The sequence below is a fragment of the Pseudopipra pipra genome, unplaced genomic scaffold (genome assembly GCF_036250125.1).
Source record: "Pseudopipra pipra isolate bDixPip1 unplaced genomic scaffold, bDixPip1.hap1 HAP1_SCAFFOLD_84, whole genome shotgun sequence".
Classification (NCBI taxonomy): domain Eukaryota; kingdom Metazoa; phylum Chordata; class Aves; order Passeriformes; family Pipridae; genus Pseudopipra; species Pseudopipra pipra.
In genome coordinates this window covers 59,097-74,067 of record NW_026991225.1, presented here as the reverse complement: position 1 = coordinate 74,067, position 14,971 = coordinate 59,097, and the positions used below count along the sequence as shown (strand labels likewise).

Here is a 14,971-nt window from a genome sequence, read left to right as displayed (position 1 = left end):
GATCCTGAAAAACTAACTTCTACTTCCAAGAAAGGAAGACCCACTCGCTGGCTGTTCCCCAGCTCTGCTTACAGACGTCCCTGGGCTGCCTTCAGCCTCCAGGACAGCTCTATTGCACACACCCGCACCAAGGGACACAGCTCAGCTGCCTAAGGAACAAGTCCTAGCCCAACCCCCAAATATTATTCGCTTTCAAAACACAACCTTCCTGAGCCTTTTCTTTCCAAACCAATCTTTATTTTAAACTTCCACAAGTCTATCTTAAATACTAGGCTCTCCTAGGTCAGCGCCCATGCTAAAGCACCCTTTGTCATTTTGGTCATGAAACGGGACTAGAAAGCATGAGGCGGCCTTTAGCTTGTCCTTTGAAATTCCAGTGGAGAGCACTGCTAACACCTAGCCCTACTTTATCCTACGCAACTTAACTCGACTAATTCTTCCCTACCCCTACTTTAACCTAAAAAACTTAAGGGGACTTCTTCCTATTTCGGGGAACGGAAACAAGGACAGGTGGCCTGGGAGGATGGGGACAAGGGGAGGGAAGCTGGGGACAAGGGTGGGAAAGCCAAGGCCCGGCTCGACTGGAGTCTGGCCGGAGCTCTTCAGGAGAACAGGAAGGGCCTCTACAGCTATCTTGCTAAAGACGGACTAGGGATAAGGTGGGCCCTCTCCAGAAGGAACTGGCAGACGTGGCTGTCCGGCACAAAGAGAAGGCTGAGGCTCTCGATGCCTTCTGTGCTTCAGCCTTGGACAGCAAGCGCTCCAGCCACGCCGCCCGAGTGGAGAAAGGCAAAGGCAGGGACTGGCAGAAGAAGAGCCCAAGTCCCCTGCAGCAGAGGATCAGGTTGGAGAGCGTGTAAGGAACCTGAATGTGCACAAGGCACCCGCTGAGGTTCATCCCCAGGTCCTGAGGGAGCTGGCAGACAAAGGGGCTAGTCCACTGCCCATGGTTTTGGAGCAATGGTGGCAGTCAGGTGAAGTCCTGGAGGACTGGGCAAAGGGCAATCCGAGCCAAGAGACCAGCAGGACTGGCCCCACCACTGAGCCCTGGGCGACACCACTGGTGACCGGCCATCAGGTGGATGTCAGTCTGGTCACCACCACAGCTTGGGAGCCGCCATCCCATCCCGCCAGGCAGGGCCAGCGGAACGCCCTGCCCAGAGCCCAGAGTGCCTCCCTGAAGAGAGAGGGCCGCTGTGCTGAGAGAGCTGTAGGTGAGGGCTTGACTTGCCAGCGCTCCAAAGACTGTCCGTCCCACGCCAGCAAGTCGTCCTCCCAGCAAGTGGCCCCCCTGAGGGTCTGCAGTTGCCCCAAGTTCTTCTTTGGGCTTTGTCTCGTTGGAAAAAGGCCTCTTCCTTCAAGTGCAGCTGCAGGTGGTAAGGCCACGTGCCAGCCTGCCCCCAGCAGCTCAGTCCGTGGAGGTGGAGGTGGAGGTGGCTGAGGAAGAGTCCCAGGGCTCTGCCCACTCCTCAGACGGGAGGGAGCCAGAGCTACTTGCTCCGCCAGTACTCCAGCTTCGGGCTGTGTTTTCTTGCCCTTGGCAGCGCTCTAAGAGGCTGGAGATGTCCCAGAGACTCTCATCCTCAGAGCAGGCCCCCTCCTGGCTCTGTGGCAGGGGCAGGACCGTCTCTGCTGCTGCCCCTGCCCGCTGCCCCCTGCCAGCTTCCAGCTGGCCCGGCGAGAGGCTGGGGGGGCGGCAGGGGCCGCGCAGGGCAGCTGCCTGGCTCTCTGCCCCTGCTGCTGGGGCTGTTGCCAGCATGGCTGCATCCATGCCTTGAGCCGGGTGCTGCTGTTCCCCCGGCCGCCGGCCCCGTCGCCGGATCACAGCTGCGATCCTGCTCAGGGTGGCACGTGCCGTGCGCTGCAGCGTGTCCAGCACGGCGGGGCAGCAGCCTGTGGGGCGCTGCGGGGCAGCAGCCGTTGGCCGGCTGTGCCTGGGACCCGCCGGGGCAGGAGATGTGCCGCGCGGGTCCCCGACTGCCTCTTGGGCCGCCTCTGCGCAGATGACGCAGGGACATTTGGGCCCTTCCGGGCCAGCAGGCTGAGGCTCCAGCAGCACCGGAATGAGGGAGGGCTTGACCCAGATGGTGTATATTTGGACGCCTTGCCCTTTGTTCTCTGACAGCTCCTCGCCGTGGCTGTCTTCTTCCGGGGACAGCGGTGGGTCTGCGTTTTCTTGCCCTCGGGACTCCCTGGAGACGTGCGGGAGCCCTGCCCACTGCCCACTGGGAGCTGACAGCTGGCTTGGCGAGGGGCTGGGGGGGCAGGCGTCCGGGCTCGGGGCCTGTGGCCTGGTGGAAGGGCTGCCGAGGCACGGGCGAACTGGGGCACGGGCTGTCGCTGTGGGCACTTGAAGGCCCCAGGGCTCTGACCATGCCTCCCGTGGCATGGGCACGGGGAGCCTCTTTTCTCTCCTCCTCCACCTTTGGTCTCCGCTGCGTTCTTCTTGGGGCAGCTCTAGGAGGCTGCAGATGTCTGAGAGCTCCTCGCAGCACGCCCCATCCTCGCTCGCTGCCACTGGCAGGACGGCCTCGGCTGCTGTCCCTGCCCACTGCCCACTGAGAGCTTCCAGGTCACTTGGCAAGGGGCTGAGGGCGCAGCGGTCTGGAAAGCCGTCCGGGGTGGGGGTCTTTGCCCTGGTGGAAGGGCTTGTGAGACTGAGCCCTGGGCCGTGGACTGGGGTTGTGCCTGCTTGAGAGCTCCCGGGCTCTGCCCATGCCTGGCGCGGGAGGGACCCTGAGCTACATTCTTGCCCACTGCTCCAGCTTTCCTCTGGGCTTTCATCCCCCGTTGACAGCTCGAAGAGGCTGGAGATGTCCCAGAGGCTCTCGTCCTCGGAGCAGGCCTGGTCCTCCCTCTCTGCCACTGGCAGCACTGCCCCCGCTGCTGCCCCGGCCCACTGCCCACGGAGGGCTTCCAGATGGCTTGGGAAGGGGCTGGGGGGACAGCAGGGGCTTTGCAGGGCAGAGTCCTGCCTCTCTGACCCTGCTGCTGCGGATGTTCCTGCTCTGGCTGCCTCCCTACCTTGTTCCACCTCCCTCTGTGGCTCCGGCTTCTGGCCACGTCGCCGCATCCCAACCGCCAGCCTGCTGCGGGCGGCGCGTGCCACGCGCTGCAGGGTGCCCAGCACAGCGCGGCCGCGGCCTCTGGGGCTGCGTGGGGCAGCTGCCTGGCTCTCTGCCCCTGCTGCTCTCACCTGCTCAGCTGCGGCAGCAGCAGAAGAGGCGCTCTTCTCCTCTTCCTGCGCTGCTGCCTGCGTCTGCCAGTTGTCCACCTGCGGCGAGGAGGAGGAGGAGAAGGCGCTGTGAGAGGCAGGCGGTTGCCATGGCACGGCAGGCCCCTCCGTGCCCACAAGCCCAGCCCTGGCCCCAAGGCAGCTCTCTGCTCCCCCATCCTTCACCTTGTGCTTCCTCTGCCAGCTCGACAGCCACTTGCGTGGCTGCAAGTCGGTGAACTTCTTCGTCGTCCACATCTTCCGCGTCGGCTACTTCCTCTGCCGCTGAGGTCCCCGAGAGAGATGCTGCCTCGTGAGACAGATGCTCTCCTGGGAGAAAGAGGGTACTGCAGGGCTCTGCCCTCCTAAATAGCCTCCCGGGCAGGGCGGGGCCCCGCGCTGTCACAATGGCCCGCGGGCCCAAGGAGGCCCCGCATCACAAAGGGCCCGGCAACGCGCCGCCGCTGTCACAATGGGCCGTTTCCCGGCGCCCCGAGGACGGCAGCGCAGGGGGCGCACAACTGGCTGCGGCTGGCTGCAACTACTTGCAACCGCCTGTGCCCGGCACAAGGCTCCCCCGCTTTCCCCTCACAGACGCTCCAGCCGGCCCCAGCCAACAGCTCCCGCACGGCCCCGCTGCCCGCGGCCTCCCCGCACTTCAGCCCTGTCTGCATCCCGCAGCTGGCGCTGCCACCGCCCTGGGCAGCCAGCCGTGGCCGCGGGATGTCCCAGGCTCGGAGAGACAAGTCACTTGTGGCTCGAATTGCCTTGCGAAGGTTTCGGGATTGCCAACCAGCACGCCCTTCTGTGCACAACTGGCAATAAAGCAAACCCCTCGACCGCGTGTGTGTGGATCGGCCTCTTGCACTCAGCGGGAAAGAACCCGCTTTGGGACAACGGGGGGTCCTGGGGACTTGCGGGGGCAGGACACGTGCTGTGCAGCTCAGCGTCTCTGCCCACACTGCTGGGGGAACTGGGCCCCTCCTGGCAACCAGTGCGGGGCTTCAGCAACACGGCCGGCTACAAGGGCCCAACCCAGACAGCGTGCCCTTGGCTGGCTTTCCTGCTTTCCTGAGACAGCTTTTTCTCCTTCTTTCTTCCCCGTGGGACACCGCTTGCTCTCAGATTTCTTGCCCTTGGCACAGCTCTAGGAGGCTGCAGATGTCCCAGAGCCACTGCCATCAGGCCCCATCCTGGGGGCTCGGGGCCACTGGCAGCACTGCCTCCACTGCTGCCCCTGCCCGCTGCCCACTGCGAGCTTCCAATGGCCTTGGCGACGGCCTGGAGGTCCAGCAGGAAAAGTTGGGCGGAGTCAGAGCCTTTGCCCACAGGGGAGGCCTTCTGATGGGAGAGCTGGGCCATTGACTGTGGGGCTGCACCGTTGAAGGTGCCAGGGCTCTGCCCATGCCTGGCGCTGGAAGGAAACTCAGCTCCCCTCCTGCCCAGTGCTCCAGCTTGGCTGTGGGTTTTCTTCCCCTTTGGGACAGCTCTAGCAGCATGCAGATGGAAACAAAGTAACCAGAGGGTAGAACATCCTAGCTAGCACTCCTAGATCCGGGGGAGATCCACCTAACACCAATCCCCAGAGGCCAGAGCCACCAGCACCAAAGGGCCGCCTGGTGCTGCTTTTCTTTGCTCTGGCCTCCTGTGGCCACTGCCGCCCCTCAGGCAGCGCTTCCAGGGTGCCAGCCATTCTCAGACTGGCTTAGGGGCTGCGGGGGCTGTGCTGTGGGGCGGTGCTCCCGGGCTGCTTCGGACTTCAGCTGCTCCAGGCAGCAGCTCCAAGAGCCTCCCAAGGAGGCTCCAAGGGGCTGCATTGGGGCAGGGCATCCTTTCACCCTCCTGCCATTCCACCTCTCCATTCCCCACACGGACACACTTGACTTGCTCAGTCCCCTCTGGCACCGCCGGCCGGGATCCCCCCACTCACAGGCCCAGCCCCGTGTGGCCACTCTGCCCCAGCCCGCAGCAGGACTTCCCCCTCTCCTCCACACATCCCTCCCACCCCAGGCAGCGCCCTTCTCCTTCGCCCCACCCAACGCACGCCGGCCCCAGCAACTAAAAGCCTTGGGTCTTCAGGAGGCTTTCTTGCCCCCAAATCAAGGACTACAGCCTGACCAAAAGAACCACCAGCGCTGCTTGTGGATCAAACCACTAGTTTTATTTCAAGAAAGGCATCTAGATATTCTGTTGTCCTTTAGCAGCGGCCCAGCCCCGCAAGACACCTCTTCCAAGAACTCCTCCTTCTAAAAGGGAGGGCAGCAACACACGAACTTCGGGAGATCCTGAAAAACTAACTTCTACTTCCAAGAAAGGAAGACCCACTCGCTGGCTGTTCCCCAGCTCTGCTTACAGACGTCCCTGGGCTGCCTTCAGCCTCCAGGACAGCTCTATTGCACACACCCGCACCAAGGGACACAGCTCAGCTGCCTAAGGAACAAGTCCTAGCCCAACCCCCAAATATTATTCGCTTTCAAAACACAACCTTCCTGAGCCTTTTCTTTCCAAACCAATCTTTATTTTAAACTTCCACAAGTCTATCTTAAATACTAGGCTCTCCTAGGTCAGCGCCCATGCTAAAGCACCCTTTGTCATTTTGGTCATGAAACGGGACTAGAAAGCATGAGGCGGCCTTTAGCTTGTCCTTTGAAATTCCAGTGGAGAGCACTGCTAACACCTAGCCCTACTTTATCCTACGCAACTTAACTCGACTAATTCTTCCCTACCCCTACTTTAACCTAAAAAACTTAAGGGGACTTCTTCCTATTTCGGGGAACGGAAACAAGGACAGGTGGCCTGGGAGGATGGGGACAAGGGGAGGGAAGCTGGGGACAAGGGTGGGAAAGCCAAGGCCCGGCTCGACTGGAGTCTGGCCGGAGCTCTTCAGGAGAACAGGAAGGGCCTCTACAGCTATCTTGCTAAAGACGGACTAGGGATAAGGTGGGCCCTCTCCAGAAGGAACTGGCAGACGTGGCTGTCCGGCACAAAGAGAAGGCTGAGGCTCTCGATGCCTTCTGTGCTTCAGCCTTGGACAGCAAGCGCTCCAGCCACGCCGCCCGAGTGGAGAAAGGCAAAGGCAGGGACTGGCAGAAGAAGAGCCCAAGTCCCCTGCAGCAGAGGATCAGGTTGGAGAGCGTGTAAGGAACCTGAATGTGCACAAGGCACCCGCTGAGGTTCATCCCCAGGTCCTGAGGGAGCTGGCAGACAAAGGGGCTAGTCCACTGCCCATGGTTTTGGAGCAATGGTGGCAGTCAGGTGAAGTCCTGGAGGACTGGGCAAAGGGCAATCCGAGCCAAGAGACCAGCAGGACTGGCCCCACCACTGAGCCCTGGGCGACACCACTGGTGACCGGCCATCAGGTGGATGTCAGTCTGGTCACCACCACAGCTTGGGAGCCGCCATCCCATCCCGCCAGGCAGGGCCAGCGGAACGCCCTGCCCAGAGCCCAGAGTGCCTCCCTGAAGAGAGAGGGCCGCTGTGCTGAGAGAGCTGTAGGTGAGGGCTTGACTTGCCAGCGCTCCAAAGACTGTCCGTCCCACGCCAGCAAGTCGTCCTCCCAGCAAGTGGCCCCCCTGAGGGTCTGCAGTTGCCCCAAGTTCTTCTTTGGGCTTTGTCTCGTTGGAAAAAGGCCTCTTCCTTCAAGTGCAGCTGCAGGTGGTAAGGCCACGTGCCAGCCTGCCCCCAGCAGCTCAGTCCGTGGAGGTGGAGGTGGAGGTGGCTGAGGAAGAGTCCCAGGGCTCTGCCCACTCCTCAGACGGGAGGGAGCCAGAGCTACTTGCTCCGCCAGTACTCCAGCTTCGGGCTGTGTTTTCTTGCCCTTGGCAGCGCTCTAAGAGGCTGGAGATGTCCCAGAGACTCTCATCCTCAGAGCAGGCCCCCTCCTGGCTCTGTGGCAGGGGCAGGACCGTCTCTGCTGCTGCCCCTGCCCGCTGCCCCCTGCCAGCTTCCAGCTGGCCCGGCGAGAGGCTGGGGGGGCGGCAGGGGCCGCGCAGGGCAGCTGCCTGGCTCTCTGCCCCTGCTGCTGGGGCTGTTGCCAGCATGGCTGCATCCATGCCTTGAGCCGGGTGCTGCTGTTCCCCCGGCCGCCGGCCCCGTCGCCGGATCACAGCTGCGATCCTGCTCAGGGTGGCACGTGCCGTGCGCTGCAGCGTGTCCAGCACGGCGGGGCAGCAGCCTGTGGGGCGCTGCGGGGCAGCAGCCGTTGGCCGGCTGTGCCTGGGACCCGCCGGGGCAGGAGATGTGCCGCGCGGGTCCCCGACTGCCTCTTGGGCCGCCTCTGCGCAGATGACGCAGGGACATTTGGGCCCTTCCGGGCCAGCAGGCTGAGGCTCCAGCAGCACCGGAATGAGGGAGGGCTTGACCCAGATGGTGTATATTTGGACGCCTTGCCCTTTGTTCTCTGACAGCTCCTCGCCGTGGCTGTCTTCTTCCGGGGACAGCGGTGGGTCTGCGTTTTCTTGCCCTCGGGACTCCCTGGAGACGTGCGGGAGCCCTGCCCACTGCCCACTGGGAGCTGACAGCTGGCTTGGCGAGGGGCTGGGGGGGCAGGCGTCCGGGCTCGGGGCCTGTGGCCTGGTGGAAGGGCTGCCGAGGCACGGGCGAACTGGGGCACGGGCTGTCGCTGTGGGCACTTGAAGGCCCCAGGGCTCTGACCATGCCTCCCGTGGCATGGGCACGGGGAGCCTCTTTTCTCTCCTCCTCCACCTTTGGTCTCCGCTGCGTTCTTCTTGGGGCAGCTCTAGGAGGCTGCAGATGTCTGAGAGCTCCTCGCAGCACGCCCCATCCTCGCTCGCTGCCACTGGCAGGACGGCCTCGGCTGCTGTCCCTGCCCACTGCCCACTGAGAGCTTCCAGGTCACTTGGCAAGGGGCTGAGGGCGCAGCGGTCTGGAAAGCCGTCCGGGGTGGGGGTCTTTGCCCTGGTGGAAGGGCTTGTGAGACTGAGCCCTGGGCCGTGGACTGGGGTTGTGCCTGCTTGAGAGCTCCCGGGCTCTGCCCATGCCTGGCACGGGAGGGACCCTGAGCTACATTCTTGCCCACTGCTCCAGCTTTCCTCTGGGCTTTCATCCCCCGTTGACAGCTCGAAGAGGCTGGAGATGTCCCAGAGGCTCTCGTCCTCGGAGCAGGCCTGGTCCTCCCTCTCTGCCACTGGCAGCACTGCCCCCGCTGCTGCCCCGGCCCACTGCCCACGGAGGGCTTCCAGATGGCTTGGGAAGGGGCTGGGGGGACAGCAGGGGCTTTGCAGGGCAGAGTCCTGCCTCTCTGACCCTGCTGCTGCGGATGTTCCTGCTCTGGCTGCCTCCCTACCTTGTTCCACCTCCCTCTGTGGCTCCGGCTTCTGGCCACGTCGCCGCATCCCAACCGCCAGCCTGCTGCGGGCGGCGCGTGCCACGCGCTGCAGGGTGCCCAGCACAGCGCGGCCGCGGCCTCTGGGGCTGCGTGGGGCAGCTGCCTGGCTCTCTGCCCCTGCTGCTCTCACCTGCTCAGCTGCGGCAGCAGCAGAAGAGGCGCTCTTCTCCTCTTCCTGCGCTGCTGCCTGCGTCTGCCAGTTGTCCACCTGCGGCGAGGAGGAGGAGGAGAAGGCGCTGTGAGAGGCAGGCGGTTGCCATGGCACGGCAGGCCCCTCCGTGCCCACAAGCCCAGCCCTGGCCCCAAGGCAGCTCTCTGCTCCCCCATCCTTCACCTTGTGCTTCCTCTGCCAGCTCGACAGCCACTTGCGTGGCTGCAAGTCGGTGAACTTCTTCGTCGTCCACATCTTCCGCGTCGGCTACTTCCTCTGCCGCTGAGGTCCCCGAGAGAGATGCTGCCTCGTGAGACAGATGCTCTCCTGGGAGAAAGAGGGTACTGCAGGGCTCTGCCCTCCTAAATAGCCTCCCGGGCAGGGCGGGGCCCCGCGCTGTCACAATGGCCCGCGGGCCCAAGGAGGCCCCGCATCACAAAGGGCCCGGCAACGCGCCGCCGCTGTCACAATGGGCCGTTTCCCGGCGCCCCGAGGACGGCAGCGCAGGGGGCGCACAACTGGCTGCGGCTGGCTGCAACTACTTGCAACCGCCTGTGCCCGGCACAAGGCTCCCCCGCTTTCCCCTCACAGACGCTCCAGCCGGCCCCAGCCAACAGCTCCCGCACGACCCCGCTGCCCGCGGCCTCCCCGCACTTCAGCCCTGTCTGCATCCCGCAGCTGGCGCTGCCACCGCCCTGGGCAGCCAGCCGTGGCCGCGGGATGTCCCAGGCTCGGAGAGACAAGTCACTTGTGGCTCGAATTGCCTTGCGAAGGTTTCGGGATTGCCAACCAGCACGCCCTTCTGTGCACAACTGGCAATAAAGCAAACCCCTCGACCGCGTGTGTGTGGATCGGCCTCTTGCACTCAGCGGGAAAGAACCCGCTTTGGGACAACGGGGGGTCCTGGGGACTTGCGGGGGCAGGACACGTGCTGTGCAGCTCAGCGTCTCTGCCCACACTGCTGGGGGAACTGGGCCCCTCCTGGCAACCAGTGCGGGGCTTCAGCAACACGGCCGGCTACAAGGGCCCAACCCAGACAGCGTGCCCTTGGCTGGCTTTCCTGCTTTCCTGAGACAGCTTTTTCTCCTTCTTTCTTCCCCGTGGGACACCGCTTGCTCTCAGATTTCTTGCCCTTGGCACAGCTCTAGGAGGCTGCAGATGTCCCAGAGCCACTGCCATCAGGCCCCATCCTGGGGGCTCGGGGCCACTGGCAGCACTGCCTCCACTGCTGCCCCTGCCCGCTGCCCACTGCGAGTTTCCAATGGCCTTGGCGACGGCCTGGAGGTCCAGCAGGAAAAGTTGGGCGGAGTCAGAGCCTTTGCCCACAGGGGAGGCCTTCTGATGGGAGAGCTGGGCCATTGACTGTGGGGCTGCACCGTTGAAGGTGCCAGGGCTCTGCCCATGCCTGGCGCTGGAAGGAAACTCAGCTCCCCTCCTGCCCAGTGCTCCAGCTTGGCTGTGGGTTTTCTTCCCCTTTGGGACAGCTCTAGCAGCATGCAGATGGAAACAAAGTAACCAGAGGGTAGAACATCCTAGCTAGCACTCCTAGATCCGGGGGAGATCCACCTAACACCAATCCCCAGAGGCCAGAGCCACCAGCACCAAAGGGCCGCCTGGTGCTGCTTTTCTTTGCTCTGGCCTCCTGTGGCCACTGCCGCCCCTCAGGCAGCGCTTCCAGGGTGCCAGCCATTCTCAGACTGGCTTAGGGGCTGCGGGGGCTGTGCTGTGGGGCGGTGCTCCCGGGCTGCTTCGGACTTCAGCTGCTCCAGGCAGCAGCTCCAAGAGCCTCCCAAGGAGGCTCCAAGGGGCTGCATTGGGGCAGGGCATCCTTTCACCCTCCTGCCATTCCACCTCTCCATTCCCCACACGGACACACTTGACTTGCTCAGTCCCCTCTGGCACCGCCGGCCGGGATCCCCCCACTCACAGGCCCAGCCCCGTGTGGCCACTCTGCCCCAGCCCGCAGCAGGACTTCCCCCTCTCCTCCACGCATCCCTCCCACCCCAGGCAGCGCCCTTCTCCTTCGCCCCACCCAACGCACGCCGGCCCCAGCAACTAAAAGCCTTGGGTCTTCAGGAGGCTTTCTTGCCCCCAAATCAAGGACTACAGCCTGACCAAAAGAACCACCAGCGCTGCTTGTGGATCAAACCACTAGTTTTATTTCAAGAAAGGCATCTAGATATTCTGTTGTCCTTTAGCAGCGGCCCAGCCCCGCAAGACACCTCTTCCAAGAACTCCTCCTTCTAAAAGGGAGGGCAGCAACACACGAACTTCGGGAGATCCTGAAAAACTAACTTCTACTTCCAAGAAAGGAAGACCCACTCGCTGGCTGTTCCCCAGCTCTGCTTACAGACGTCCCTGGGCTGCCTTCAGCCTCCAGGACAGCTCTATTGCACACACCCGCACCAAGGGACACAGCTCAGCTGCCTAAGGAACAAGTCCTAGCCCAACCCCCAAATATTATTCGCTTTCAAAACACAACCTTCCTGAGCCTTTTCTTTCCAAACCAATCTTTATTTTAAACTTCCACAAGTCTATCTTAAATACTAGGCTCTCCTAGGTCAGCGCCCATGCTAAAGCACCCTTTGTCATTTTGGTCATGAAACGGGACTAGAAAGCATGAGGCGGCCTTTAGCTTGTCCTTTGAAATTCCAGTGGAGAGCACTGCTAACACCTAGCCCTACTTTATCCTACGCAACTTAACTCGACTAATTCTTCCCTACCCCTACTTTAACCTAAAAAACTTAAGGGGACTTCTTCCTATTTCGGGGAACGGAAACAAGGACAGGTGGCCTGGGAGGATGGGGACAAGGGGAGGGAAGCTGGGGACAAGGGTGGGAAAGCCAAGGCCCGGCTCGACTGGAGTCTGGCCGGAGCTCTTCAGGAGAACAGGAAGGGCCTCTACAGCTATCTTGCTAAAGACGGACTAGGGATAAGGTGGGCCCTCTCCAGAAGGAACTGGCAGACGTGGCTGTCCGGCACAAAGAGAAGGCTGAGGCTCTCGATGCCTTCTGTGCTTCAGCCTTGGACAGCAAGCGCTCCAGCCACGCCGCCCGAGTGGAGAAAGGCAAAGGCAGGGACTGGCAGAAGAAGAGCCCAAGTCCCCTGCAGCAGAGGATCAGGTTGGAGAGCGTGTAAGGAACCTGAATGTGCACAAGGCACCCGCTGAGGTTCATCCCCAGGTCCTGAGGGAGCTGGCAGACAAAGGGGCTAGTCCACTGCCCATGGTTTTGGAGCAATGGTGGCAGTCAGGTGAAGTCCTGGAGGACTGGGCAAAGGGCAATCCGAGCCAAGAGACCAGCAGGACTGGCCCCACCACTGAGCCCTGGGCGACACCACTGGTGACCGGCCATCAGGTGGATGTCAGTCTGGTCACCACCACAGCTTGGGAGCCGCCATCCCATCCCGCCAGGCAGGGCCAGCGGAACGCCCTGCCCAGAGCCCAGAGTGCCTCCCTGAAGAGAGAGGGCCGCTGTGCTGAGAGAGCTGTAGGTGAGGGCTTGACTTGCCAGCGCTCCAAAGACTGTCCGTCCCACACCAGCAAGTCGTCCTCCCAGCAAGTGGCCCCCCTGAGGGTCTGCAGTTGCCCCAAGTTCTTCTTTGGGCTTTGTCTCGTTGGAAAAAGGCCTCTTCCTTCAAGTGCAGCTGCAGGTGGTAAGGCCACGTGCCAGCCTGCCCCCAGCAGCTCAGTCCATGGAGGTGGAGGTGGAGGTGGCTGAGGAAGAGTCCCAGGGCTCTGCCCACTCCTCAGACGGGAGGGAGCCAGAGCTACTTGCTCCGCCAGTACTCCAGCTTCGGGCTGTGTTTTCTTGCCCTTGGCAGCGCTCTAAGAGGCTGGAGATGTCCCAGAGACTCTCATCCTCAGAGCAGGCCCCCTCCTGGCTCTGTGGCAGGGGCAGGACCGTCTCTGCTGCTGCCCCTGCCCGCTGCCCCCTGCCAGCTTCCAGCTGGCCCGGCGAGAGGCTGGGGGGGCGGCAGGGGCCGCGCAGGGCAGCTGCCTGGCTCTCTGCCCCTGCTGCTGGGGCTGTTGCCAGCATGGCTGCATCCATGCCTTGAGCCGGGTGCTGCTGTTCCCCCGGCCGCCGGCCCCGTCGCCGGATCACAGCTGCGATCCTGCTCAGGGTGGCACGTGCCGTGCGCTGCAGCGTGTCCAGCACGGCGGGGCAGCAGCCTGTGGGGCGCTGCGGGGCAGCAGCCGTTGGCCGGCTGTGCCTGGGACCCGCCGGGGCAGGAGATGTGCCGCGCGGGTCCCCGACTGCCTCTTGGGCCGCCTCTGCGCAGATGACGCAGGGACATTTGGGCCCTTCCGGGCCAGCAGGCTGAGGCTCCAGCAGCACCGGAATGAGGGAGGGCTTGACCCAGATGGTGTATATTTGGACGCCTTGCCCTTTGTTCTCTGACAGCTCCTCGCCGTGGCTGTCTTCTTCCGGGGACAGCGGTGGGTCTGCGTTTTCTTGCCCTCGGGACTCCCTGGAGACGTGCGGGAGCCCTGCCCACTGCCCACTGGGAGCTGACAGCTGGCTTGGCGAGGGGCTGGGGGGGCAGGCGTCCGGGCTCGGGGCCTGTGGCCTGGTGGAAGGGCTGCCGAGGCACGGGCGAACTGGGGCACGGGCTGTCGCTGTGGGCACTTGAAGGCCCCAGGGCTCTGACCATGCCTCCCGTGGCATGGGCACGGGGAGCCTCTTTTCTCTCCTCCTCCACCTTTGGTCTCCGCTGCGTTCTTCTTGGGGCAGCTCTAGGAGGCTGCAGATGTCTGAGAGCTCCTCGCAGCACGCCCCATCCTCGCTCGCTGCCACTGGCAGGACGGCCTCGGCTGCTGTCCCTGCCCACTGCCCACTGAGAGCTTCCAGGTCACTTGGCAAGGGGCTGAGGGCGCAGCGGTCTGGAAAGCCGTCCGGGGTGGGGGTCTTTGCCCTGGTGGAAGGGCTTGTGAGACTGAGCCCTGGGCCGTGGACTGGGGTTGTGCCTGCTTGAGAGCTCCCGGGCTCTGCCCATGCCTGGCACGGGAGGGACCCTGAGCTACATTCTTGCCCACTGCTCCAGCTTTCCTCTGGGCTTTCATCCCCCGTTGACAGCTCGAAGAGGCTGGAGATGTCCCAGAGGCTCTCGTCCTCGGAGCAGGCCTGGTCCTCCCTCTCTGCCACTGGCAGCACTGCCCCCGCTGCTGCCCCGGCCCACTGCCCACGGAGGGCTTCCAGATGGCTTGGGAAGGGGCTGGGGGGACAGCAGGGGCTTTGCAGGGCAGAGTCCTGCCTCTCTGACCCTGCTGCTGCGGATGTTCCTGCTCTGGCTGCCTCCCTACCTTGTTCCACCTCCCTCTGTGGCTCCGGCTTCTGGCCACGTCGCCGCATCCCAACCGCCAGCCTGCTGCGGGCGGCGCGTGCCACGCGCTGCAGGGTGCCCAGCACAGCGCGGCCGCGGCCTCTGGGGCTGCGTGGGGCAGCTGCCTGGCTCTCTGCCCCTGCTGCTCTCACCTGCTCAGCTGCGGCAGCAGCAGAAGAGGCGCTCTTCTCCTCTTCCTGCGCTGCTGCCTGCGTCTGCCAGTTGTCCACCTGCGGCGAGGAGGAGGAGGAGAAGGCGCTGTGAGAGGCAGGCGGTTGCCATGGCACGGCAGGCCCCTCCGTGCCCACAAGCCCAGCCCTGGCCCCAAGGCAGCTCTCTGCTCCCCCATCCTTCACCTTGTGCTTCCTCTGCCAGCTCGACAGCCACTTGCGTGGCTGCAAGTCGGTGAACTTCTTCGTCGTCCACATCTTCCGCGTCGGCTACTTCCTCTGCCGCTGAGGTCCCCGAGAGAGATGCTGCCTCGTGAGACAGATGCTCTCCTGGGAGAAAGAGGGTACTGCAGGGCTCTGCCCTCCTAAATAGCCTCCCGGGCAGGGCGGGGCCCCGCGCTGTCACAATGGCCCGCGGGCCCAAGGAGGCCCCGCATCACAAAGGGCCCGGCAACGCGCCGCCGCTGTCACAATGGGCCGTTTCCCGGCGCCCCGAGGACGGCAGCGCAGGGGGCGCACAACTGGCTGCGGCTGGCTGCAACTACTTGCAACCGCCTGTGCCCGGCACAAGGCTCCCCCGCTTTCCCCTCACAGACGCTCCAGCCGGCCCCAGCCAACAGCTCCCGCACGGCCCCGCTGCCCGCGGCCTCCCCGCACTTCAGCCCTGTCTGCATCCCGCAGCTGGCGCTGCCACCGCCCTGGGCAGCCAGCCGTGGCCGCGGGATGTCCCAGGCTCGGAGAGACAAGTCACTTGTGGCTCGAATTGC

At 63.6% G+C, this 14,971-nt stretch overlaps 2 protein-coding genes across 2 annotated transcripts; both read right to left on the bottom strand.

Annotated features, from left to right (window-relative positions):
* Positions 1-3,681: 3,681 nt before the first annotated feature.
* On the bottom strand, positions 3,682-9,216 carry LOC135408902 (uncharacterized). Its single transcript, XM_064643835.1, has 3 exons — positions 8,896-9,216; positions 7,216-8,769; positions 3,682-3,981 (listed from the first exon to the last, which is right to left on the bottom strand). Exons 1-3 carry the CDS (start codon positions 8,965-8,967, stop codon positions 3,682-3,684), a joined length of 1,926 nt encoding a protein of 641 aa, XP_064499905.1. The 5' UTR covers positions 8,968-9,216.
* LOC135408901 (uncharacterized) lies at positions 9,177-14,711 on the bottom strand. Its single transcript, XM_064643834.1, has 3 exons — positions 14,391-14,711; positions 12,711-14,264; positions 9,177-9,476 (listed from the first exon to the last, which is right to left on the bottom strand). Exons 1-3 carry the CDS (start codon positions 14,460-14,462, stop codon positions 9,177-9,179), a joined length of 1,926 nt encoding a protein of 641 aa, XP_064499904.1. The 5' UTR covers positions 14,463-14,711.
* Positions 14,712-14,971: the final 260 nt, after the last annotated feature.